Source organism: Salvelinus alpinus, chromosome 5, assembly GCF_045679555.1.
Source record: "Salvelinus alpinus chromosome 5, SLU_Salpinus.1, whole genome shotgun sequence".
NCBI lineage: Eukaryota > Metazoa > Chordata > Actinopteri > Salmoniformes > Salmonidae > Salvelinus > Salvelinus alpinus.
The window spans coordinates 45430771-45456509 of NC_092090.1; the positions used below are offsets into that span (position 1 = coordinate 45430771).

Genomic DNA, 25739 nt, shown 5'->3' on the forward strand with positions numbered 1-25739 from the left:
AAGCAGGACAGAAGTGGTTCAAGTCGTGCTGAGGAGAGATAGAGATCTTGCCTTTGCTGTAAGGAACAAAACAAATCATTAAGTAGAGGATGGGTGCGTGGCGCCTTATAAGTAGTTGGGTTCTCTGACAGACGTTGTGTGATTGGAGCTCCCTGTGACTCTGCCTAAAATGGTGTGGCCCCACAGTGAGAGACCAAACTTAGTATTTGAAAGAAGACCACCATACCAAACTGTTAGCTGAAGGCAAAACACACATTGATTGTTACACAGTTGATTACTACAGAAAGTGAATGAAGAAGAATTCCTGAGTAGTTGCACGCTCTGCATGGATACATTCATTGGGATTGTGGTTTGAGAAGACCACAGCCTCTACCAAAGGACTGACATCATGAAAAGGCTCCAGACAACTCATCAAATTAACAATACAAGGATACCAATGCTTGGATAAATTGGAAGGAGAAATTATTTTTGTTACCGCCCAGAATAACATACATATTTGTCCAGAGCACTGTAGGAAACATTTTACATATGTAAAGTCACTGTCGTTGCAAAAGCATTTGGTAGGAAAATATCTTCAGATGGCCTTTCATTGTCCATTGATTATTTGCATTAAAAAAAGTCCATCAGTTGAATATGATTATTTATTTTTAACCTAATTACATCCATCCCCTCAACAGGTATTTCTATTCCATTTCCCATCTGTGGTTTCAACATTTTAAACAAGACTGTATTCACAGACACAGGCTACTTTTTAAAGATGTGACAGAACAAGTGGTTGAATCCAGATGTGAATGATGCACAATATAATACTTTTTATGCATGTACTGTCACTTTCCTACTGAATTCCGAAGTCTCAGGTTGTCTGGCTCTGATCTGAGAACAGCCGAGAGTGCCACCCTGTTGGACCTTATTCCCTGCTGCATACCAGTCCCCACACGCCCAGGCTGGAATGTGTGTGCAGAGATTTTGAAAGCATTCCTAATGTGTTAAATTGCATTTCCTATTGTCATCCTAGGCTTACCTGATATTGATATGTAATTATTCTGAATCACAGACTTGCAAGACTATTTGTAAACTTCAATGGTAATCCAATGCGAAACTCTGTAGGCTATTGTGGCACTAAGGTGACGACAACAATACATTTTTCCTGATTCATCCTTGAGGAGGGAGTAGTAGCAGGGGGGTTGCTGAGCAGGTAGACACAGGCAGAGAGGAAGAAGCGAAGGGAGAGGATTTACTCTTCCCAAAATCTGTCTGCGTGAGATGAGCCATTTTTGGTATGGAGGTCTATAAGAGAGTGTCGAATTACATAAGGCATATTTCATCAAATATAAGTTTCATAGTGTTTAGGCTGTTACAAATGTACTGACATAAGTGGAAGCAAGTGGCATACGGTAACTTTGATAAAAACGACTTAGTTGTTTCACTGTTGTTTGCCCTCTCATTGGCTAGAATGGTCCCACCTGATCTCGTTTGACCCTAACTTTGAGGACACGTATGTCTAGTCGACTATCTTGTCATTATAACATATAATCTTCGACACAGGTGAGTCGCAGAAAAAGGTGAGACTGGAACCATGTGTGAAAGTGCAGTTTTTTTTACTTGTGTGTCTGGACATTATTGCTTTATTGTGCTGAACTAAGGTAGGCCTAATTGCTGTCTTTCAGTAATTTCAGTAAATATTGTTTCGTTCATTCAAGTTCATTTCAAGTTCATTTCAAGTTCATTCAAAGCCCAGGTGCGTTTTGTTGTCGCGGTGGTGGTTTCGCTGGTGTTTCCCTGTGGCATCCCGGTGGCATCCCGGTAACCTAATCGTAAAGAGTATATTTTCCAGAATGTTTCGAAAAACAGATTATCCACATGTAAATATAGGCCTACGAAATATCTCTACATATAAAAACACGTTTTTAAATGTTTTGTTATGGAGAGTTACATTTTGTACCATGATCATGCTCCTGACAAATGTAAGCATTGTACAGAACGAAGTCGTTCCCACGCCGGCTACGTACATTTCAAATTCCGCAGGTATCCATAATGTCCCCCATAAAAGTTAGATATAGTTTGCGACTGGGCATCTAAATTGTACATTCTGTACATGTTCTAGGGTACTGACCTTTTTCTTGATCGCTTCATCTGTGACTGTCCCTCTTGGGTTCGGACTGTCGCCTCCAGGTATTGACTTGGTGAAATGCCCTCATTCGAACTACTATATACTGGGTTCTTTCATTGAAAAAATAAATCCATTGATTTAAGTTAATTTGCTCATTTGTGGGGTTCACCAAATCAGCAATCAATAATTTGATACGGTTATGAAAAGCCGAGTGCATGACAGTGCAGGTCAAATCATTACATTATTAGAAATCATAGAACCATATGCACTGTAATATGTTGCTCAGTCAAACGAGTTTCGTAATGCATGAAACATCTGATTTTGCCAGATACCCTCACACCTACCCATGTTGGAGGAGACATCAGATCGTGGCGTGGGCGTCACCATCTGTCTTTTGCTGGTGCTCTCGCCACCACTTTTAAAAATCCTATTGATGAACTGCACTGAAATATATTACAGCTATTTTGCGCGACGTACTGTGGGAGGGCACATAATGCACATTAAATAGTTCGTAACGCGTATGGATTAGATGTCTTGTTTAGAGAGAGCGAGCCTCTGTAGTAGGCTAGCCTTCGCGGGGAAGCAGTGGGACGTTTGTGGGAAACCCAACGTTTCCACGCCACGCCATAGCATTGAGCCCACGGGCGCAGTGAAGGCATCGGCTAGATAGATGGTTTTCAGAGCGTGGAGGATAGAGAGAGGAAATCTGTTGTGATCACCGGTTTAAATAGTCTGTTCAAATGGAGAGACATGGTGATGATGATCCGATGCAAACCATAATCAATCATGATAAAGTATCTGGTAAGTTAATGCTGTTTGAATAATGGTTCATTTGAAATTATTTTCTAAATGTAGGCTATCAACTCCAATAAAAAGCGCACCACAGGTTGCATAAAGTAGAGCTTTATTTGATGGATGAATATGCGGCAGATTAGCGGTGAAGAGCGTTGGCCAGTAACTGAAAGGTTGCTGGTTAGAATCCCCGACCCGACTAGGCGAACAATATGTCCATGTGCCCTTGAGCAATACACTTAACCCTAATTGATCCTCTAAGTCGCTCTTGATAAGTGTCTGCTAAATGACTAAAGTAAATGTTAAATGTAGGAAGGCAGGCAGGCTGTAGCCTTTAATTAACTATATATAAGCCCTCTCGATTTAGTTTTAACACACAACATTATTTTGGGGGGTTTGAAACGATTTATTACACATTTGTCATCATGACCATTCACTATAATGTAGCTTTGAGAGGTTTGTTTACCTGGATGTCAGTATTCTGAGACAAGTGTTCATTGTGGAACCAGTTGGACTACCCTAGGCTACAGTAGCTGATAGAGAGAGCCGCACAGACAGATATATTTATGTAAGCACGACTCTATTCAAGCATGCCTTATACTATCATTCAAACCATTCCAGCTTGAATTCATAAAAACAAATATGTTAAGAAATATGTTTCTGACAGCTTTTGGTATATACAGTATCTATCTACGACTGCTATTGAATTATTCTAATGTTGAACGTCATGAGGAATGGAATTAGCATAGAAATGTGTTTTTTTCTGATAAGCATGAAGGCTGGTTCATAGTTGGCTGGTTCATAGCTGGGAAATGTCCATCTAATTGGTGTAATTTTATTTTGTATTAGCTACTCCATCACATCATATTCCTTCAGCTCTCAATAACTTCACATAGGTTTGTTTCATGTTGATATAGCAAATCAAGCTTCTAAATCAGAATAAATTCACTTGACTATTTGGCCGTTTTGATTCATATAGCATCTTTATGGAGAGATACAAAATCATTTTTGTATCATTACTGAATATTACTGAATTGTAAATTCCAACACAGAATTTTGCAGTGCAAGACATCAGGTCACAGATTTTGATTTGAATGGAGCTGCCAGTGTAATTATATCATGTAATTCTTAAGCCTATTATGGTCCATATCAGGCTCCTCCAAATTTCAGCACACACTCCTTTTTTCTCTCCTAAAGAGCACCCAAGGGCCCTTATCTGTGAAAGGTTATTACAAGGATTTGACTTACAGTATATAGGAGTCTTTGGCTGTCAGAAGCTGTCCCTAGCATTGCCCAGGGTAGGTGAATCCCTGTAAGTCGCTGCCCAAGAAAAGGCAGATACTTGGTGGGGTTCAATTGTATTCCCTCTAGAAGATTTTCTCAATGTACTGTGAAAGGCATCTCCATGATTCCTAATCAAAGACCAGATCTGCACGTTGTCTAGGTACGCTCAGATATTAAAATATTTATAGAAATATTGTCAAACAGGCATGTGGGGTGACAAATGAACGAAAGACTAAGCGGTAAACCGAAACAACATTAGCCTTTAGGCCATGAGAGATTCATGGACGTGCTTACACAAACCAGTGCTTTTACATTAGCTCTTTGAAAAAACCTTTTTGCTCAACATTCACACCACATGCACGTATATGTTGAGTGCAATTAAACTATGGTCAGATTCTCAGTGATTATAGTCAGCTATATGGGTACTTCCTCATCCACATTGTTGGTTTACCCTAGAAATGAATACCCAAAGCATGTTGGTTATTTTTCTGTGGCTGTCAAGAACCTCATCAGACAATACACAATGGTGGGATGCTTCTCATGCCATTGAGCTGGACAGTACACTCTTTTTTATTTATTTTTACCCCTTTTTCTCCCCAATTTCGTGATATCCAATTTTGTTAGTAGTTACTATCTTGTCTCATCGCTACAACTCCTGTACGGGCTCGGGAGAGACGAAGGTCGGAAGCCATGCGTCCTCCGAAACACAACCCAACCAAGCCGTACTGCTTCTTAACACAGCGCGCATCCAACCCGGAAGCCAGCCGCACCAATGTGTCGGAGGAAACACCGTGCACCTAGCGACCTGGTCTGTGCGCACTGCGCCCGGCCCGCCACAGGAGTCGCTAGTGCGCGATGAGACAAGGTTATCCCTACCGGCCAAACCCTCCCTAACCCGGACGACGCTAGGCCAATTGTGCGTCGCCCCATGGACCTCCCGGTCGCGGCCGGCTGCAACAGAGCCTGGGCTCAAACCCAGAGTCTCTGGTGGCACAGCTAGCTCTGCGATGCAATGCCTTAGACCACTGTGCCACCCGGGAGGCCCCGGACAGTACACTCTTAACACCATTTGACCTGGAAGCACATCTCAGAGTATCAAATACTTACAGTATATTGTTCCATACTAATCATATCTCTTTCCTCCCATACAGGTAAAACTTTCCTAGTACACAACCTCTCTGGTAGTCTTCTCCCTGAGTTGGAAGAGCAAGACGCCATGAGGAGGAATGACTATTATATCCCTGTATCCGGCGAGGAGAAGGCAGCTGACTTTGGGAACACTAAGGATGGTGGCGTTAGCAAATATAGCAAGTATGACTCCATCGTAAGTGGTCTTCTCTACATTGGGAATGTGTATTTATTAGGGATGCTGCATTTTTGTCAATGCAGCAGCTACTCTTCCTGGGCTCCAAACACATTAAGGCACTTACATCACACCTAAAACAAAATATAAAACAGTACATCATATAACATTATTACACCACTACATATCTACAATACAAAATGTATAATAACACCATACAACAAGATTACAATGTGCATGTGTGTAGAGTGCATGTGCTAGCGTGTGTATGCGCGTGTCTATACAGTACCTGTGTGTATGTATCTCTTCACAGTCTCCGCTGTTCCATAAGGTGTATTTGTATCTTTTTTTATCTGATTCTACTGCTTGCATCAGTTACCTGATGTGGAATAGAGTTCCATGTACTCATGCCTCTATGCGCTACTGTGCACCTCCCATAGTCTGTTCTTGACTTGGGAATTGTGAAGAGACCTCTGATGGCATGTCTTGTGGGATATAATTCAAAAATAATGTGACTTTTTTCCCCCCTCAAGATCAAAGCATTTAATAAAGTAGTTCAAAGTGTGTAAACAGCTGATGGGCACACAGTTGAAGTCGGAAATTTACATACACCTTACCCAAATACATTTAAACTCAGTTTTTCACAATTCCTAACATTTAATCCTAGTAAAAATTCTTAGGTCAGTTAGGATCACCACTTTATTTTAAGAATGTGAAATGTCAGAATAATAGTAGAGAGAGTGATTTATTTAAGCTTTTATTACTTTCATCCATTCCCAGTGGGTCAGAAGTTTTCATACACTCAATTAGTATTGCCTTGAAATTGTTTAACTTGGATCAAATGTTTCGGGTAGCCTTACACAAGCTTCCCACAAATAAGTTGCGTGAATTTTGGCCCATTCCTCCTGACAGAACTGGTGTAACTGAGTCAGGTTTGTAGGCCTCCTTGCTTGCACACACTTTTTTAGTTCTGCCCACAAATTTTCTATGGGATTGAGGTCAGGGCTTTATGATTGCCACTCCAATACCTTGACTTTGTTGTCCTTAAAACTTCTTGAGGATAGGGTGCAGAGTTTTCACTTAGGGAAAAATAGCGTGCACAATTTCAACTTCGTGCTACTCATCCCCAGAATATAAGATATGCATATTATTAGTAGATTTGGATAGAAAACACTCTGAAGTTTCTAAAACTGTTTGAATCATATCTGTAAGTATAACAGAACTTATATAGCAGTCAAAACCCTGAGGACTAACTTTTTTATTGTTAAGTTCCTGTATGTTCAATGGGTTATCATGGGCACACCAGAATTCTAATCACTATCCACGCAGTTTCTACTGCTTCCACTGGATGTCGCCATTGTATGGAAAAAAGTTAAGGTTTTTCCTTAGTAAACAGAGAAAGATATTGACCCGGAAGTGGAGTGACGTCGTGTGTTTATGTTTGAGAGTTGAGCAAGACTTGAAAAGTACCGTGAGTTTGTTGATATCCTGTATTGAAAACAGATTGACCCGTCTTCAATTTGATCGATTATTAACGTTTACAAATACCTTAAGTTGTATTACAAAAGTACTTTGAAATGTTTTGGCAAAGTTTAGAGGTAATTTTTTTGATATTTTGTCATGATTTTGCGCAAATTGAACGCTTTTTTTCCTGGTACAACGGCGTCAAATAAATGGACAATTTGGATATATATGGACGGAATTAATCGAACTAAAGGACCATTTGTGATGTTTATGGGACATATTGGAGTGCCAACAAAAGAATCTCGTCAAAGGTAATGCATGTTTTATATTTTATTTCTGCGTTTTGAGTAGCGCCGGCATGGTTGAAATTGTCAACAAAGAGAGTGTAGCCATTGCACTATCATCAGATAATAGCATCTTATGCTTTTGCCGAAAAGCCTTTTTGAAATCTGACATGTTGGCTGGATTCACAACGAGTGTAGCTTTAATTTGGTATCTTATATGTGTAATTTAATAAAGTTTGATTTTATAGATTTTTTTTTGAATCTGGCGCTCTACATTTTAACAGGCTGTTGGGACGCAAGCGTCCCGCGATCCCAGGGAGGTTAAGCCATTTTGCCACAACTTTGGAAGTATGCTTGTGGTCATTGTCCATATGGAAGACCCATTTGCGACCAAGCTTTAACTTCCTGACTGATGTCTTGAGATGTTGCTATAATATGTCCACATAATTTTCCGTCCACATAATTTTCCTTCCTCATGATGTCTTCTATTTTGTAAAGTGCACCAGTCCCTCCTGCAGCAAAGCACCCCCACAACATTGTAATGCCCGGGGTGTAGTGGATGAAAGGAGTCAAACGCAGGAGACAGAGAGTTCAGAGTAGCGTTCCAAATTTAATTCCCCACACGGGTGAAAACACGACGCTACTCTAAAACAAATGCTTCACCACAAACAAAGTGAGAAACACGACAATCACAAACCAACGTACACGTACCCTGACACACAAGAATTTACAGACTGTACACACAACAATCCCGCACACCCAGCAGGCCGGGCTGCTGGGTAATAAAGCCCCACAAATCACCCTAACCACAAACAGGTGTCACTACTCAACAAAAAGGGAGGGGGAGGAAAAGTCATTAGCAGCTAGTAGGCCGGTGACGACGACCGCCGAGCGCCACCCGAATAAGAGGGGAGCCACCTTCGGTGCGAGTCGTTACAAACATGATGCAGCCACCCCCATGCTTTAAGGTTGGGATGGTGTTCTTTGGCTTGCAAGCCTCCCCCATTTTCCTCCAAACATAACGATGGTCATTATGGCCAAACAGTTCTATTTTTGTTTCATCAGACCTGAGGACATTTCTCCAAAAAGTACGATCTTTGTCCCCATGTGCAGTTGCAAACCGTAGTCTGTCTTTTTAATGGCGGTTTTGGAGCAGTGGCTTCTTCTTTGCTGAGCGGCCTTTCAGGTTATGTCGATATTGTCAGGAGGTCTATGTGTAGCTGGTGTATAGGAGTCAGACGCAGGACAGCAGATAAGAGTAAATAAACGTATTTACTCAACATATAATGAATGCAATACAAAAACAGAGCCCACAATAACGGACCTACCTACATAGAAACAATCACTCACAAACAAACATGGGGGAACAGAGGGTAAAATAATGAACAGGTAATTGGAGGGTTGAAACCAGGTGTGTAAGACAAAGACAAAAGAAATGGAAAATGAAAAGTGGATCGGCGATGGCTAGAAAGCCGGTGACGTCGACCGCCGAACGCCGCCCGAACAAGGAGAGGGACCGACTTCGGCGGAAGTTGTGACAGATATTGGACTCGTTTTACTGTGGATATAGATATTTTGTACCTGTTTCCTCAAGGATCTTCACAAGGTCCTTTGCTGTTGTTCTGGGATTGATTTGCACTTTTCGCACCAAAGTACATTCATCTCTAGGAGACAGAACGCATCTCCTTCCTGAGTGGTATGACGGCTGCGTGGTCCCATGGTGTTTATACTTGCGTACTATTGTTTGTACAGATGAACGTGGTACCTTCAGGCATTTGCAAATTGCTCCCAAGGATGAACCAGACTTGTGGAGGTCTACAGTTTTTTTTCTGATATCTTGGCTGATTTCTTTTGATTTTTCCCATGATGTCAAGCAAAGAGGCACTGAGTTTGAAGGTAGGCCTTGAAATACATCCACAGGTACACCTCCAATTGACTCAAATTATGTCAATTAGCCTATCAGAAGCTTCTAAAGCCGTGACATAATTTTCGGGAATTTTCCAAGCTGTTTAAAGGCACAGTCAACTTAGTGTACGTAAACTTCTGATCCACTGGAATTGTGATACAGTGAATTATAAGGGAAATAATCTGCCTGTAAACAATTGTTGGAAAAATTACTTGTGTCATGCGCAAAGTAGATGTCCTAACCGACTTGCCAAAACTATAGTTTGTTAACAAGAAATTTGCGGAGTGGTTGAAAAATGAGTTTTAATGATTCCAACCTAAGTGTATGTAAACTTCCGACTTCAACTGTATCTAATCCTGGGTGGAATCTTTGTTTTGATCCTCAATCATAATTTTTACCACACTAAGATGAAATTCTGTGTATAATTACTGTATGTTAATAACCTAAAGCTGTTCAAAATAATCTCTTCAGCACTGTTCAACTGGCTTTTGAAGAAAGAAATGGTGCAATTAATGAATTCTCATAGGAAGTCGCCCTCATGTACTGCCTGTAGAAGGTTGGTGTTCCTCTGTTGATGAGGACTACTGCCCCATCACTGTGAAGACTGCATTAGGTCAAACTTGTGGATCTTCCATTGGGTCAGAGGGTCATTTGGACAGTAATTGCAGTCTTGATCTATCTAATCACAGACACACTGGAATGATTAAGCAAGCTGATACACGCACCTAATGCAGTTAAGAAAGGTCAAGTACATTGTTCGAAAACACAGAGTCAATTAAATCAGTGCGGAACGTGGATGTATTGTTATGTATCAAGTGACTTCTTAAACAGACACTGATGGATTTTTGTTGTTTGTTGTGAGGACCGATTTCCAGAATTAGTTTATGTATTCATTATGATATTAAAATGATGCAGTATTGTTGTTCAGCTATCCTATAGTGACCCTATGGATGTTATGTTCAACCCTCTCTCACAGGACTTAGCTGATAGTGAATGGGCATGATAGTTAGGTGGCTTAGCTTCAGTAACCATACACCTGGAAAGGTTGATATGCAAATGTGGAAGAAGATATGCATGCCTCCCTAGATTAGGAGGGCCTGTGGCTGAGTAATAACACGATTGATATGCATGCTGGTTTTGCTCACAGCACAGGAGCTAGGAGGTGGGTGGCTGAAGGAAGGGTACTGGTGTTCTCCGTTCCTTTATCTGTAACATGCCGTAACCACGTCCTTATTTTCCCCTGTGAGGAGTGACCTTTGCTGTGACTTCCTGTTCTGAGAGGGCTGAGGCTTGTCGTCCAGTGGGATGCTTGGACTGAGATGTTTCTCCCAAAACTAGAGCTCTTTTGTCTCTCGGTTATCAATTAGGTTTGTTTTCCATAAGAAGACAACTGTTTGTTCTCAACAAAGCGATGAATTTCAAGCAAATAATTGCAGAGCAAATATTGTGTTTGGGTGTGCCGTACCAGTAGAGAGAACAGACATGTGAGGCCATTCAAACTAGAGTCCTTAAACAATATCTATACACATTTAGTTTGTGTTAATGCATACAATCCATTTTGAATGAGTTATTTTAAGGTAAAAATAACTATATCCCTATTATATATCAATGTGTGTCACTATACCTAACAGTTATTTTGCAGTAACACATCTATATAGCACAAGGGGAACATGTTTGTGCTTAATATATAAATGTGTAAACATGATTGCATTCTTGAACCCTTCCCCGCAGAGTAGGATTATTTCAGAGTGAAAGATGTGGTGTTTGTTTATGACGTGCTATATGGCACACATGTAGCTTTTCACATATCAGCTGTTATCAGATGCAGTAAATTTAATTTGACAAGGTCGTGAGTTCAATGTGGACAAGTACAGTCCATTTTTGAAAGATTAATTACAATCCATGTCTCATTTACACAATCCTCATCTGTAAAACAAACATCTTTTTGATTTTGTAAAGTAGGACAAATTGAACTACAACATTTATAAATTATTATCCCTTTGGGATAGGGGCCTCGCTGGGCCGGCGGCTCGAGGCGGGAGGGGAACTCGGATCTGCCCTGTTTGTTTTTGTTTGTTTGCATTTTTAGATATAGTTTTACATGTATGTTTTGTGTTTGATGTTCTGTTTATTTGTGATGTATATATATATTTTTTAAATGACAATATTCCATTTAACTTAAAGCCTTACTTCAATTTGCTGCCAAATCCCATTTCACACTACAACAAATCATGTATTTAAGGATAATGGAGCAAAAATGTTTTTAGGTCACAGGCGAAGACAAACACCAGAGTCACTTTGTTACCATATGTTCCTCTATGAGTCGTACTGTAAAATAGTGTTTAATTGATTTGGTCACTGGTCTTCCGGTACAGTATGTCCTTATGAGTTGGATTAGGACATGTAGTATTATGAGAAAGTCTAACGTAATGTTTTGAAGGGTGCAAAGATTATTTTGTCATCTTTTGAGGGGCATCATTTTAATCTGTACAGAACGATTAAATTTCCGCTCCTTGAAGAAGGCAGTAGCAGAGATGGGGTTGAGTGCACTGATTTATCACGGTGGAGAGAGGGGATTTGACAATCCACAAGGCTTAAGCTTTTGCAATTTAAAAGATAAGCAAATGTACATACAACAAACTCTCACAGGCTAGAACACACATGCCTTCTCCTCATGATCTGCCAACATGTCTCCATTAAAATTACAATCCCCCTTTCTCTCTCTTCTCAGCCATTGAACTCCCTCACGTCAGATGAGGCAGCCTCAGGCCCAAATCAGGGGCCTACATTCCAGGACGGCCAGCGGCGGGTGGACTATGTTCTCACATATCATGTCCAGAAACCCCAGAGTGTTCGCCGCAAGACATCCCGGTTTGCAGATTACCGCATCCTCAGGAGCCTGCGCCGCAGTCTGAGCATGATGCGAAGTGGGGACACGCCACCATCCAAAGAAGACCCTGAGATTGCTGCCCACAAGCATCGCCTTGACTACCATGAGGATGACAAGCGCTTCCGCCAGACTGAGTTTGAGGATAACCTTCGAGAGATGGGACTGGAGCTTGAGAAGGATGAGGGGGTGAGTTAGTGGCCTTGGACTGTGTGTTTCCCCCACAGCTTGGAAGACCTCAACGGTAGAACATCTCAAGAGGTCTTTTTGGAATAACCTAGCAATTAGACTCCTTAACCTAACTGATACAAAAATGTTGATCAAACTATTCTGTAGTAGACTCTGGGGTAATATTCAAGCCCTGGTGTGATGGTGCATTTAGCCTAAATGCTTGCGTGTAGCTGCATTCTCTCACATCTTGGCAATCAATGTTCAGATGTTGTCTTTGAGGTCAGGTTGTTCTATTGAACATGACTTAATTCTCCATTCCTCCTTACTGGTTGACATTTGTCCATCTATTTTTCATGTAGCGATTGTGTCATGTATCTTTTTCATACTGGAACAAAGCGTTGAGGGTTTACTGTGATCAATTATGATTTCTCAAATCTACAATAGACCTGCATTTGTCACGTTATTGATCTTTATCAAATGAACAGCTTTCACCAAATATACATCTGATAAGAAAGGACAGCGTGTTGTGGTGGTTCATTTCTGTACTATCAAACGAGGAGAGTTTTTATTGTATTGAGCAGTGTCTGGCCCTCCAACTCCAAACTGGAGCCATCTCTCCCTGGTCCGGTATAGAACAGAAACATTAACTCATGCTCTGGAATGCTCTTTAGGTTTTATCACCCAAAATCACCCACTCTTTGCAATTTTACCACCATAATCCCCCATTTTGAGAATCCTCTCAAATTAAAAGAAAATTACAAGATTTAAGAACATTCATTCACGTGTAGAAAATGCATATATTCTACATAAACCAAGAAGCATAAAAACAATAACTCATTGCATGGGTTCCTGCACATGACCAGCTGCCACAGCACTGGCTCAGCCTCCTTCCAAGAAACTCCGCACGGTCTCCCATTTCAACCTCCAACACATTTTCTAAGCACTCTAGCAATTTGTCTGGGAAGGTTATGATGCACAGTCAGCTGCACGAACCCATGAAGAAAAATGCATACAGTTTATGAGATTCAAAGCTATATCTTCATAGACAGTGAAAATCACATATTTAATGCACAATGCAGTGCATGCAACAATGGAGTTTAATAAAATAAGCTTTAGTTATCCATCACACTCCAATGGATCAGCATGGTGGAAATAACTTTTTCCATCCCAGAAACTATAATTTGCATATCTTGTTGGACAAATCCAGGTAGGAACTCCTAGTTAAAGTAAAATGTATTCCATTGGTGCCTAATGAACATGACCCAAGACAAGCATCATGATTCCACTATTTATAAGGCCATGCCTATAGATCAAATAGATTAGGATCAGTTTCACTCTTCGGATCAGAGTTCACCCTCTCCATTCACCAGGGCATGCTGAGAATAGTGTCAACATCTTTCGTTCATAACAACAATCAAAACAATCAATCCCTAATACATTAATGGCTTCACTCATATATATATTACCATACTAAACTCAAATCAATCCTTGAGTTTTAAAAATCATTCAGTTTCCAAATCATAATTAAAAACCCAATTAATTATCCAACCAAAATTTACAATGACATTGCTCAGTGATTCAAATTGGTCCTATCACTCAAAGTTAAAAAAAAAAAATCAATTTAACACACATCAACATTGGCAGAATGTACATTTATATTAACATCCAGTATAATTATCCCATAATTCTACTATTAACTTTTTATCACAATTATAATACAGATCAGTATCTCAATGCATTCTTAATCTAAATTACAATAATTTTAGGAGGTTGTGTAGACCTCTACAATCGACCTGATACCCCAAAAGTCTAAAACAATTTTGGGCACAGTTGACCAACCCCCCCCCCCCCCCCCCCCTCCAGGCACTGATTCTTTTGGCGTCTTTTTTCATCTTCCTCAGATAGCTTTACAGTTCAAAGTGGATGGCCATGATAATGTCTCACCTGAGCCGCCATCGCCTTTACCACCCATTATGTCTTGTCCATTCGTCAACCAGTATACCAGCAGCATACGATAAGTTTTAAACAGATTTCTCCCCATGCTCACTCCACTCCTGAGAAAAACATGAGAGAAGAGCAGTTGATAGCTTAGATTGGATGCTGTACACCGGTTGCTGGCTCGGACTCATTTCTCTCGGTAGAAGTGGTGCGGACAGGGCCATATTGAACGACTTTGTCACGTATTGAACGCCTTTGTCACTCTTCTTCAGTCAGTTAGAGCGGGGTTTGAGGTACACACACTGTTCGGTCCAATTATCTCTTCCATGCATTAAGATACTGGCTGATGTCACTTTTCATGATAACCTCGAAAGGATAGATCAGAACAACAGTTTAGTTCAGTTCATTAACTATATGATAAATTATTACTTTTATAAATTATTCTTAATACAATGTCTAAACATATGTCAAAGAGAATAACACATTCTGTTGAGACTATTCTTTCAAATTGGCTTATACTCCCCATCCCACTGTCAACTTCATCACAGAGCCACAGGATTAGGAAGTGTGACCTATAACCCATCAGGAATAGAACAGAACAAACAAAACAACAATAAACTTCTTCACATATAACTCCATACACTCCTACACATCACTCAAGGTGTGTAAACTTCAATCCAAAACCTCAAAGGACTGTACCCTCCCCCATATTTGACACATAACTCTTCATGTGAGTAATGTGTATAAAAAAACAACACTACTACTGGTCAAAAAATAAAACAAAATTTCAAATAGCAAAATCAAATTAAAATCACTACTCTTAAGAACTCCATAAAGAAAAATTATTGTACCCATATGGTCATAGGAAAATAGACTTAAGGCAGCCTACCCTTAGTCAAAGGCAACGCCCTCTCCTTCTTCACATTCATCCAAATCACAAATATGGCTAAGAACTATAAACTTCATCATAATTAACAATATTACAAATGACCTTGAAATCAGTATTACAAATGACCTTAAATTCATTATCCAAATGGCTTTCCAATGAGGGTGATCAAACCACAATGGAAAGTCATGACAGAGGTCAGAGGTCATATAAACCCTTCAAAGAAGTGCTTCTTACTATTTTAGACAAATTAATGAAAAACAGTCAAACATTTCATACATGTTGTATCTCAGGTTTCCAGTACATTCCTTTATCAAAAGAATTCACGTGTTTAATTAAAACTCAGGAAATAAAAACTTCTGAAAATTCATGTATGTGCGTGCCCCTTTAAGATACCTTGGCACTAAGACAAATGGAAAACTTACTAAACCCAAAGGAAATAGAACACACAAATCAAATATAGTATTTTAAACACCAACAAATAGTCATAACAAGTGTGTTGTGTGTGGGTATTTGCAAACCTTAAGGTAAAAACAAACAAAAAATGGCCAGGCCTTATTTAATTTGGTAGTTTACGGCCTTAATCTCACTCACTCACCCCAAGATTATAGTCCTAGGAAACATTTCAAAGAGAGACAATGAAACCCCCATTTTCCCAGAAAAAAACACAAAACACTTCGTTAGCATTCATTATACTACACTGATTCAGCAAGCCAAAACTTGTAACTAGAAACAAAACCTGATAATGATGATAAGTCCACTGTACTCCCTCAAATCATTAATCATTAGTTTTAAACTTCCTATATGTTTATATGAGCTTAATTTAGCATTCGCTACCCTTAGATACAATTATCCTGGTATCGTTACTAAACCAATTACCAACAAATATGTGATAGCTGTTTCTCCTTAGATTGTTCCTGTTATCCCTCTAAATGTAACATTGTTTTCTGTCGCAAATGTGGTACATTTCTCAGCGTAAGGAATCGGTGATATTTAATCCCATCCATTTAATAAAATGTTGTTTGAGACGTTTTCTCCTTTGTCTCCTTTAACATATGTACTTTTGGTGACGTCCATGAGGAATCCTACTCAAAACACATCAGATAATAAAGTGTTTCATTAAGTGAACTTGACACCTAAAATAAACAATATACAATAAATAACCCCTTTCCAGTAATCTATACATTTCAACCTGTTACATAAATTTTGTAAAAACAAACATGTTGTTTAACAAATCTGAAACCTTTAAAAAGTTGCTGCTGTCTCATCAGCGTAATAGTCAAAACTAACTTTTTCCCACTCTTAGCCACAATGTTGGCATGCCCCAAAGGTCAATACTGTTCAGCTTGTACATTAATGATCTACCTTCTGTCTGTACTGGGTCAGAAGTTCCAATGTATGCAGATGATACAGTGATATATGCATGCAAATAACAAACAAGTTAAACAAGAACCCCCTACTGTAATGGTCCAGGTGACAAAGTTGCTCAGGGACTCATATTTGCATCTAAATGTAAAAAAAAAACAGTCTGCATGTTCCTCACAAAGAGGACAACTGATGCCACTGAGCCAGATGTTTATGTGTCAGGGGAAAAGCTCCAGGTGGTATCCGATTTTAAGTACCTTGGCATCATACTTGATTCCAACCTCTCTTTTAAAAATCAAATGAAGAAGGTAACTCAAATAACCAAATTCAACTGAGCTAATTTCCAAAACGTATGAAATTGTTTGACTACAGAGGTAACAAAACTGTACTTCAAATCTATGATACTCCCCAGCCTAACATACTACTTGACTAGTTGGGCCCAAGCTTGCTTTACAACATTAAAACCCATTCAGTCTGTCTGCAGACAGGCTCTCAAAGTGCTTGATAGGAAGCCCAATAGCTATCATCACTGTTACATTCTCAGAAAGCATGAGCTCCTGAGTTGGAAAAATATGGTGCAGTACACTGTCTTGTGCATGTCTTGTATTCAAGATTCTAAATGGCCAGGCTCCCCCTCCACTCAGTATTGTTGTTAAACAGAAAACCCAAACCTTATGGCAGCAGATCCACAAGGTCCGCCATGAGAGGTGACTGTATAGTTCCCTTAAGGAAAAGCACCTTTAGTCAATCTGCTTACCCTGCCATTAGATACACACAACTGTGATTAATGTGCACTGTCCCTGTAAAAATCAAATCAAACTCAAACTGCAATCCACTTTAATGAGCTGACATTGTTCCACGTAATAGAAACAGATTATAATGTTAGAACACATTAACTTCCTGCTCAAATTCACTGGTGTTACCTAAACTATAAAACCAAGCAACAATAATCAGAAACTGTCACAAAACGTTTCCGATTCAACTATTCAGACCTGAATCCCTTACAGCCCAATATAGCCCAGCGAGCACAACCAACTCTTCTTACCAGTAGGAAAAATATATATAATCCCTACTCAAACAACGTTCTGCCTTACCTCTATCGTAAGATTAAAAACAAACTTTACAACTTTCTCTTCTTTTTCGGCTTCACACTTATGAAATGTCCAAGACTTTAAAAATAACATGTAATGCGGCAAATTTATAAAATACATCAGTCAATCCATAAGAATAAAAAACACATTTTGGTGGGCACAACTCTATCGCAATTACCTATCTGCTATTATCAGAATTCATTAGATTTAGGTAACTGTCTCTTCTTTGATTCAGTTATTTAAATACGACTCCATTCTCAATATGTTATTTCAGCAGACCATTTAGGCAACATCGCTATTTATGTTGAATGAGTTAGTCTTTCAATTTGAACTAAGCAAGCTGTTAAAACGTTCAGTTTATATCTTAAACAAACACTAGCGATCGTATCGTTCCAGGCAAAACATACCAATAGTTGAATTACAATCAGAAACCCAGATTTGAGTCAATACCATATACTACCCAATGCTATTGAAATGACGATGCTATTGAAACCCCGCAAATAACCCAATTTATGATTGTCTGTAGTCGTAAAATCAGGCACACACTAACGACACAATTCCCAGAAAATAGCCTTAATTAAAGGTCCAAGCTTTTCTCCGGCGATGATTCTCACATGCCAAATTAATAGATTAGCAGTCAGAGTTAAATCGACATTCATTGACTAGGAAACAGATCTTGCGCTTTTTATTTATTATTTTTATTTTTTATTTACCCCCTTTTTCTCCCTAATTTCGTGGTATCCAATTGTTAGTAGTTACTGTCTTGTCTCATCGCTACAACTCCCGCACGGACTCGGGAGAGGCGAAGGTCGAGAGCCATGCGTCCTCCGAAACACGACTCAACCAAGCCGCACTGCTTCTTTAACACAGTGCGCATCCAACCCGGAAGCCAGCCGCACCAATGTGTCGGAGGAAACACTGTACACCTAGCGACCTGATCAGCGTGCACTGCGCCCGGCCCGCCACAGGAGTCGCTAGTGCGCGATGAGACAAGGATATCCCTGCCGGCCAAACCCTCCCTAACCTGGACGATGCTAGGCCAATTGTGCGCCGCCCCATGGACCTCCCGGTCGCGGCCGGCTGCGACAGAGCCTGGGCTCGAACCCAGAGTCTCTGGTGGCACAGCTAGCACGCCACCCGGGAGGCCCCAGATCTTGCGCTTTTTAATAAAACTAGATTGTTTTCTCATGCAACGTATTTCAATTACTTTACTACATCACATTAATCACGCAGTGATAATTAGTTTGATGGATACCCTAGGCATTGTACGACGTTATAAATTACGTCGAGATTCCATCTTAAATCACTCTAACTTTATGGAAAAAGGTTTATTCAATATATCCTCTCATACTGGAAAGAAAGAAATAAAACACATTTTCAGGCCTTAAGGGCAGTTTTATTTCAAATGTAGTACCCAGATGGAGAAAATCCAATAAGCGTTTATTACTTACATCATTAGGGTAAGTTAATCAAAAGTGGACACACTCTGTCACACCCTGACCGTAGAGAGCCTTTTTATTTCTCTATTTGGTTAGGTCAGGGTGTGATTTGGGTGGGCATTCTAGTTTTTCTATTTCTTTGTTGGCTGGGTATGGTTCCTAATCAGAGGCAGCTGTCTATCGTTGTCTCTGATTTGGGATCATACTTAGGCAGCCTTTTTTCCACCTTTAGTTTGTGGGATCTCAATTTTGTTAGTTGCTGTGTAGCCTGCAGAACTTTACGTTCGTTTTGTATTTGGTTGTTTTTCGGTGTTCATTTTAATAAAAGTAAGATGTTCGCATACCACGCTGCACCTTGGTCTCCTCATTCAAACGACAAGCGTAACACACTCCAATCAGTTTTTAGACAATTGCCCAGACTTTGTACACAGTTTAATAATGCTTAAACCTCATCTTTATCAAATTATCCATTAAAGATACCAACTCAAAACCTACGTACGTCTACAAATGGGTGGTTTAAATTGTATCTAATTCTATTCCCAGTATTACTTTATCAAATCTCTAGTAATCGATTATACACACATACAATTTATCATATTTTCATATATTCACAGAATCCATATAAAACGTAAGAAATTCTTAGGTACTCACGACAACCATTCCATTTGCTTTTTCAAGGACTCTCCACAGCTACGAAGCAGAACCAAAAAAGTCTACTTTTGTTTCCCGGATAATGACCATGGGACCCTCAACGGTTCTCTAACTTCCCAGAGACCACGGCAAAATCAAGCCTCTCAGGAACTATAGACCTTCCTCTGCTGTCTAAAATATCATCCCGCTCTCAATACCACCCCGTGAAATTCTATTATGGGCAGTGAAGGAACAGAACCCCAAGATAACGTTATATCAAAGCTTATTATCCAAATTTCAATAATCTGATTAAGCATATTTCTATGTGTTACTAGCCAAACGTCAGATTAAGACTAATTTCCATATTCACACAACTCTCATATCACATTCACACAATGCTTTTCTCAAACATACCTAATCAATTAGTTGTTTTTCAACAATATTTTAACCTGCAGGAATATTTTCTATCTCATGATTAGTTCCTAGGATAATGCAACTCATACATTTACATATTTCAATACTTCTAAAATGGGGTACAGGTTTAAAACAATTACAGGTTTAAAACAAGTACAGGTTCACCTTACTATCTTATACTATATCACAAATGGTCTGAACTAGTTCACACAGATTCTGTATGGTTTAACATTAAATGGCCAAAACTAGTTCACACAGATTCTATATATTCAACGCTAAATTACCAAACCCAGGGAATACCTGGCTAGCACATTTAAAATAATTGGAATTCACCACTTCTGAGGGTCAGTTAGACAGTCAACAGACACTTTTCAGAATGAGGTTCTTCTTCCAATAGGGGTTCACCAGGTACCGTGCTTCACACAGAACCCACAGTCACCCTGGCCCCTCACCCCTACAGACCGCACTAATCCCCACTGTGATCAATTCAGTGTCAGGACGGCTCTAGGTCGCCCGCAACCGACCAATAATAGGTGTCTTTGAGTCGACTAACTCTCAGATCATCTTCCACTGACTCGGCCCTGTTTACGCCTGCAAGGTGCCCCCCTCACACAGGAATACACACTCAGGGCCTACGTAACAGAAGCTTTTCTTAAAAACTCAACTTCGTGTGCTGTTCGCTCACCTCTTTAAATTATTTTTTTTTTTATTATGTTCGAGATGTGGTATCAGATCAAAGGTGGGTCCATCTGCTTCGTTCCCGAAGTGTGGTCTCCCTGAGATCCCACATTTGAGGGATCCCTCGTGCACGATTTACCCATGTCGTTAGGAGCGGTCACCAAGTGAAGATTCACATCCCATCCTCGTCGCCAAATGTGGTGGTTAATTTCTGTACTATCAAATGAGGAGAGACAAACTTATTACACAAGTCAGAGTTATACTTAAACTGAATCTTTATTAGTGAGAGCTTTGCAATAGCGATGGCTGGTTGACGAATCAACGTCTTTGATGATTCATTGAGAGCCCCGAGACAAAAGTACAAAGGTCTTTTATAGGCAAAATACACCGCTTTCAACCTACATGACAAACAACAGATACAGTGGGGAGAACAAGTATTTGATACACTGACGATTTTGCAGGTTTTCCTACTTACAAAGCATGTAGAGGTCTGTAATTTTTATCATAGGTACACTTCAACTGTGAGAGACGGAATCTAAAACAAAAATCCAGAAAATCACATTGTATGATTTTTAAATAATTAATTTGCATTTTATTGCATGACATAAGTATTTGATCACCTACCAACCAGTAAGAATTCCGGCTCTCACAGACCTGTTAGTTTTTCTTTAAGAAGCCCTCCTGTTCTCCACTCATTACCTGTATTAACTGCACCTGTTTGAACTCGTTACCTGTATAAAAGACACCTGTCCACACACTCAATCAAACAGATTCCAACCTCTCCACAATGGCCAAGACCAGAGAGCTGTGTAAGGACATCAGGGATAAAATTGTAGGCCTGCACAAGGCTGGGATGGGCTACAGGACAATAGGCAAGCAGCTTGGTGAGAAGGAAACAACTGTTGGCGCAATTATTAGAAAATGGAAGAAGTTCAAGATGACGGTCAATCACCCTCGGTCTGGGGCTCCATGCAAGATTTCACCTCGTGGGGCATCAATGATCATGAGGAAGGTGAGGGATCAGCCCAGAACTACACGGCAGGACCTGGTCAATGACCTGAAGAGAGCTGGGACCACAGTCTCAAAGAAAACCATTAGTAACACACTACGCCGTCATGGATTAAAATCCATGGATTAAAAGCAAGGTCCCCCTGCTTAAGCCAGTGCATGTCCAGGCCTGTCTGAAGTTTGCCAATGACCATCTGGATGATCCAGAGGAGGAATGGGAGAAGGTCATGTGGTCTGATGAGACAAAAATAGAGCTTTTTGGTCTAACTCCACTCGCCGTGTTTGGAGGAAGAAGAAGTATGAGTACAACCCCAAGAACACCATCCCAACCGTGAAGCATGGAGGTGGAAACATCATTCTTTGGGGATGCTTTTCTGCAAAGGGGACAGGACGACTGCACCGTATTGAGGGGAGGATGGATGGGGCCATGTATCGCGAGATCTTGGCCAACAACCTCCTTCCCTCAGTAAGAGCATTGAAGATGGGTCGTGGCTGGGTCTTCCAGCATGACAACGACACGAAACACACAGCCATGGCAACTAAGGAGTGGCTCCGTAAGAAGCATCTCAAGGTCCTGGAGTGGCCTAGCCAGTCTCCAGACCTGAACCCAATAGAAAATCTTTGGAGGGAGCTGAAAGTCCGTATTGCCCAGCGACAGCCCCGAAACCTGAAGGATCTGGAGAAGATCTGTAGGGAGGAGTGGGCCAAAATCCCTGCTGCAGTGTGTGCAAACCTAGTCAAGAACTACAGGAAACGTATGATCTCTGTAATTGCAAACAAAGGTTTCTGTACCAAATATTAAGTTCTGCTTTTCTGATGTATCAAATACTTATGTCATGCAATAAAATGCAAATTAATTACTTAAAAATCATACAATGTGATTTTCTGGATTTTTGTTTTAGATTCCGTCTCTCATAGTTGAAGTGTACCTATGATAAAAATTACAGACCTCTACATGCTTTGTAAGTAGGAAAACCTGCAAAATCGGCAGTGTATCAAATACTTGTTCTCCCCACTGTATATAGAATGGGTCACAAGGTTAAGATTTGTATGAAAGATACCTATAATACATGGCAGACAGTATCTGCTGTGTCAACAGTTTTCATTGTATTAAACAGTGTCTGGCCCTCCGACTCCAAACTGGAGCCATCTCTCCCTGGTACGGTATAGAACAGAAACATTAACTCATGCTCTGGAATGCTCTTTAGGTTTTATCACCCAAAAGACATGGTAAATCTCCTGTCAGTGTTATCTCCCAGAGGCCCATCCTCAGTAGAACACACACACAATAGTTAAGAATACTCTATTCTGTTGAATAAAACAACCATTTGATGCAATAAAAGTATTATAACATAATCTTGCAATTTTGCCACCATAATGTGCAATAGATTTTATCTAAAATGGGAGTAATTATTTTCAGCCTTACAAGCAAAAAGAAGCCTATTGTCATAGGTAATTACATACTGTACACCCTAGAGAGTGGCTATTGTGGCTATTAATCATTACTCATTCAGCATAAATCATTGCATTGATCAAGACACAAGATACATTGTGTGTCCCATTCAGATTGAATTACCTTTACAGCGTAAAACATATTTGTTTTTTAAAATCCATGGGAAACTGCCCCGTATGAAAGAGTAATGGTAAGGCCTAGTTCCTAACCACTCCATTTTGCAGACCTCTACTGAAACCACTTAAGAAAAGATTTGACATGTGTTTACTGTTCTATCTTTTATCGTTGATATGTGTTTCGTAATGTCTGTTACGCGACATTTCGCCGAAAAATGGTAGGAGGCATGTGGTTCTGTGGGAGTTGGTTTCCCATTGCATGCATGAAGAGGTCTCTTACCATTTAGTGAGTGTTGCTCACAAGGGAGAAGTTTTGTTTTGAGTGATATTAAGGCAAATTCAAAATGATTTCATACTTGTTGACAACATCCTTATGCTTTGTTGAGTAAGTCTGAACATAGTTTATTCAACCCTCCTTGTTTTCTTTTATTAACTGACTTTGTCCATGAATGAGGGTTGTTTGTGGATAATCGAACCAGAGCCCCAAAATAGAATTGGCAGGATCTTTTCTGCTTGATATTGCTGTGGAAAGTGTAGTCTGCCACGGTGTTCTCAACAGACAGGGCCAGGACCCTGAAGTGGGCTGGGAGGTATGAGGAAGTAGGTCAGGAGCATATGAGAGGGACTTACATAACCATTGTTGTTTTTTTATAGAGGAGATTGTGGAGAGAGAACTTTTGTCTGGTATATATTCGACTATCAGACATTGTTTTCTATTCAAGTGGATACAGCCTTTGGCTGACACTAACCAACAACAATCCTTGCTACTGTAGCATTGCGATTTCTTTTCAGTTGCAATGCTGAAGTAGCATTTCTGTGCTTTACCTTGGAAAAACTTACTGTAGTCCTTAGAGATGTGACGGTAGCTTTATTCTAGGTATGCATATATCACGCAGATAAAACAGGGGAAACTTATTTTCAACACACATAAAATATCCATGAAAACCTTTTGCCTGATTTTTATTTTATTCAACATCACATTCTCTGTTTTCCAGAACAAAATCCCAGGAATTGGCTTCCTGAAGATCCATGCTCCCTGGGATGTGCTCTGTCGGGAGGCAGAATTCATGAAGCTCAAGATGCCCACCAAAAAGGTATGGCCTACCTTTAGATGGATTACTGGTCAGTTTCTATGGGAGGGCAACACCCGCTCAGCCCAGTCGAAGCTCTTCTCTCTCTTAGCACCCCAATGGTGGAACAAGCTTCCCCTTAAAGTCAGGACAGCGAAGTCCCTGCAAAACTTCCGAAAACATCTACAACTCTTTTTGAAGAGTATCTTAAATAACTCTCACAGTGTCACGATGCCACCCTCCCCACCCCAAAAAAAGTAAAAAAGGGACTTTTTCTACTAGCACTGACGTTGCTGATAAACACATTGTTGAGGGAACATGTCCTTGATACGATTGTGATGGGTTGTTGTCTCACCTAGCTACCATAAGATGAATGCACTAAATGTAAGTCGCTCTGGATAAGAGCGTCTGCTAATTGACAAAAAATGTAATAATGTAACTGATAACCTTTCATGCACTCATTTCTAAACATGTCTTCTTCCTGTTTTCCCTTTCCCTTCAGGTGTACGAAGTCAAACAGGGAGGTAATGTGGTGGAGAGGATCAATCTGTTCATCCACAAAGTGACTGCGCCACTTCATCCTAAAGTGGAGCCAAATAGACCCCAAAATGTGAAGCATCTTTCCCACCCGTTCTCCCGGGAAAAGCAGCACCTGTGAGTATAGTAGTAGCACTGAGACCTGTGGCATGGGTTCAGGGGTGTAGGCTCATCATTGAACATTAAGCACGTTCTGACAAGTGATCAATGATGCAGAGCTCAAAGGTGAATGGGTCTACTTCCAGTACTCTGCATGTGAGAAATTCAAAGTGGCCTGAAATGTTTGTAATGCAATAGGAAAGAAATGTATTTGCAATTCAAGACATGGGTACAATGCAAGAGTATAGCTATTGAAATTATTACAGTACTGGTTGTGGCATTATTTACACTATAACCGCTAAAGCAGTCATTTTGACTGCTCATGAGTTTAAAACAATTATTACTCTGCCCTTTTTTAAGTTTTGCCGCCTCAGTCCTTGACTTTTCCTAAATAAGTACATATAACACACTGCCGTTGTTAGAATCTCAATAGGACAAACAGAACTGGAGTTACAACCAGTTTTATGAGGACATGCCATTTAAAAAAATATATATAATTGGGGGGGAGTACACAGTGAGAGCGTGCGTAATTTACAATGGCAAGACGACCAAGATGAACGGATGCACATGTTGCGTTAGCGATGCTACGAGTTCCGATTGAAAACAACTCAGATGGCGGGAAGAAATTAAACATGACATCTCTGATGATTATTCTTCTGATTCTAAGCCTCAGCATGAATAACCTACACCTTCTAGAGTTAAGAGCAAAAAAAGCCAGAATGGTGGGCACTGTGTAGGTCCCCCCGCCAGTGAGACAGGAGAGCGGAAAGAATGGCACCATTTAGATAGAACAAGCCGATGACATTTGCTACAT

General features: G+C 40.2%; 1 protein-coding gene across 2 annotated transcripts in view; it reads left to right on the forward strand.

The window, feature by feature from the left end:
- The first annotated feature begins 1563 nt into the window (after positions 1–1563).
- The window catches only part of LOC139576249 (anoctamin-1-like), a 51714-nt gene continuing 27538 nt past the window's right edge, over positions 1564–25739 (forward strand). Inside the window, exons 1-5 of one of the 2 annotated variants that reach the window (XM_071402076.1) lie at positions 1564–1643; positions 5338–5510; positions 11875–12219; positions 24215–24313; positions 24792–24943. In XM_071402076.1, the coding sequence (XP_071258177.1) occupies positions 5403–5510; positions 11875–12219; positions 24215–24313; positions 24792–24943 (704 nt within the window). In that variant the 5' untranslated portion in view covers positions 1564–1643; positions 5338–5402. Of the gene's footprint in view, positions 1644–2477; positions 2912–5337; positions 5511–11874; positions 12220–24214; positions 24314–24791; positions 24944–25739 lie in introns of those variants that run through there. The other variant, XM_071402075.1, reaches the window with a different exon arrangement.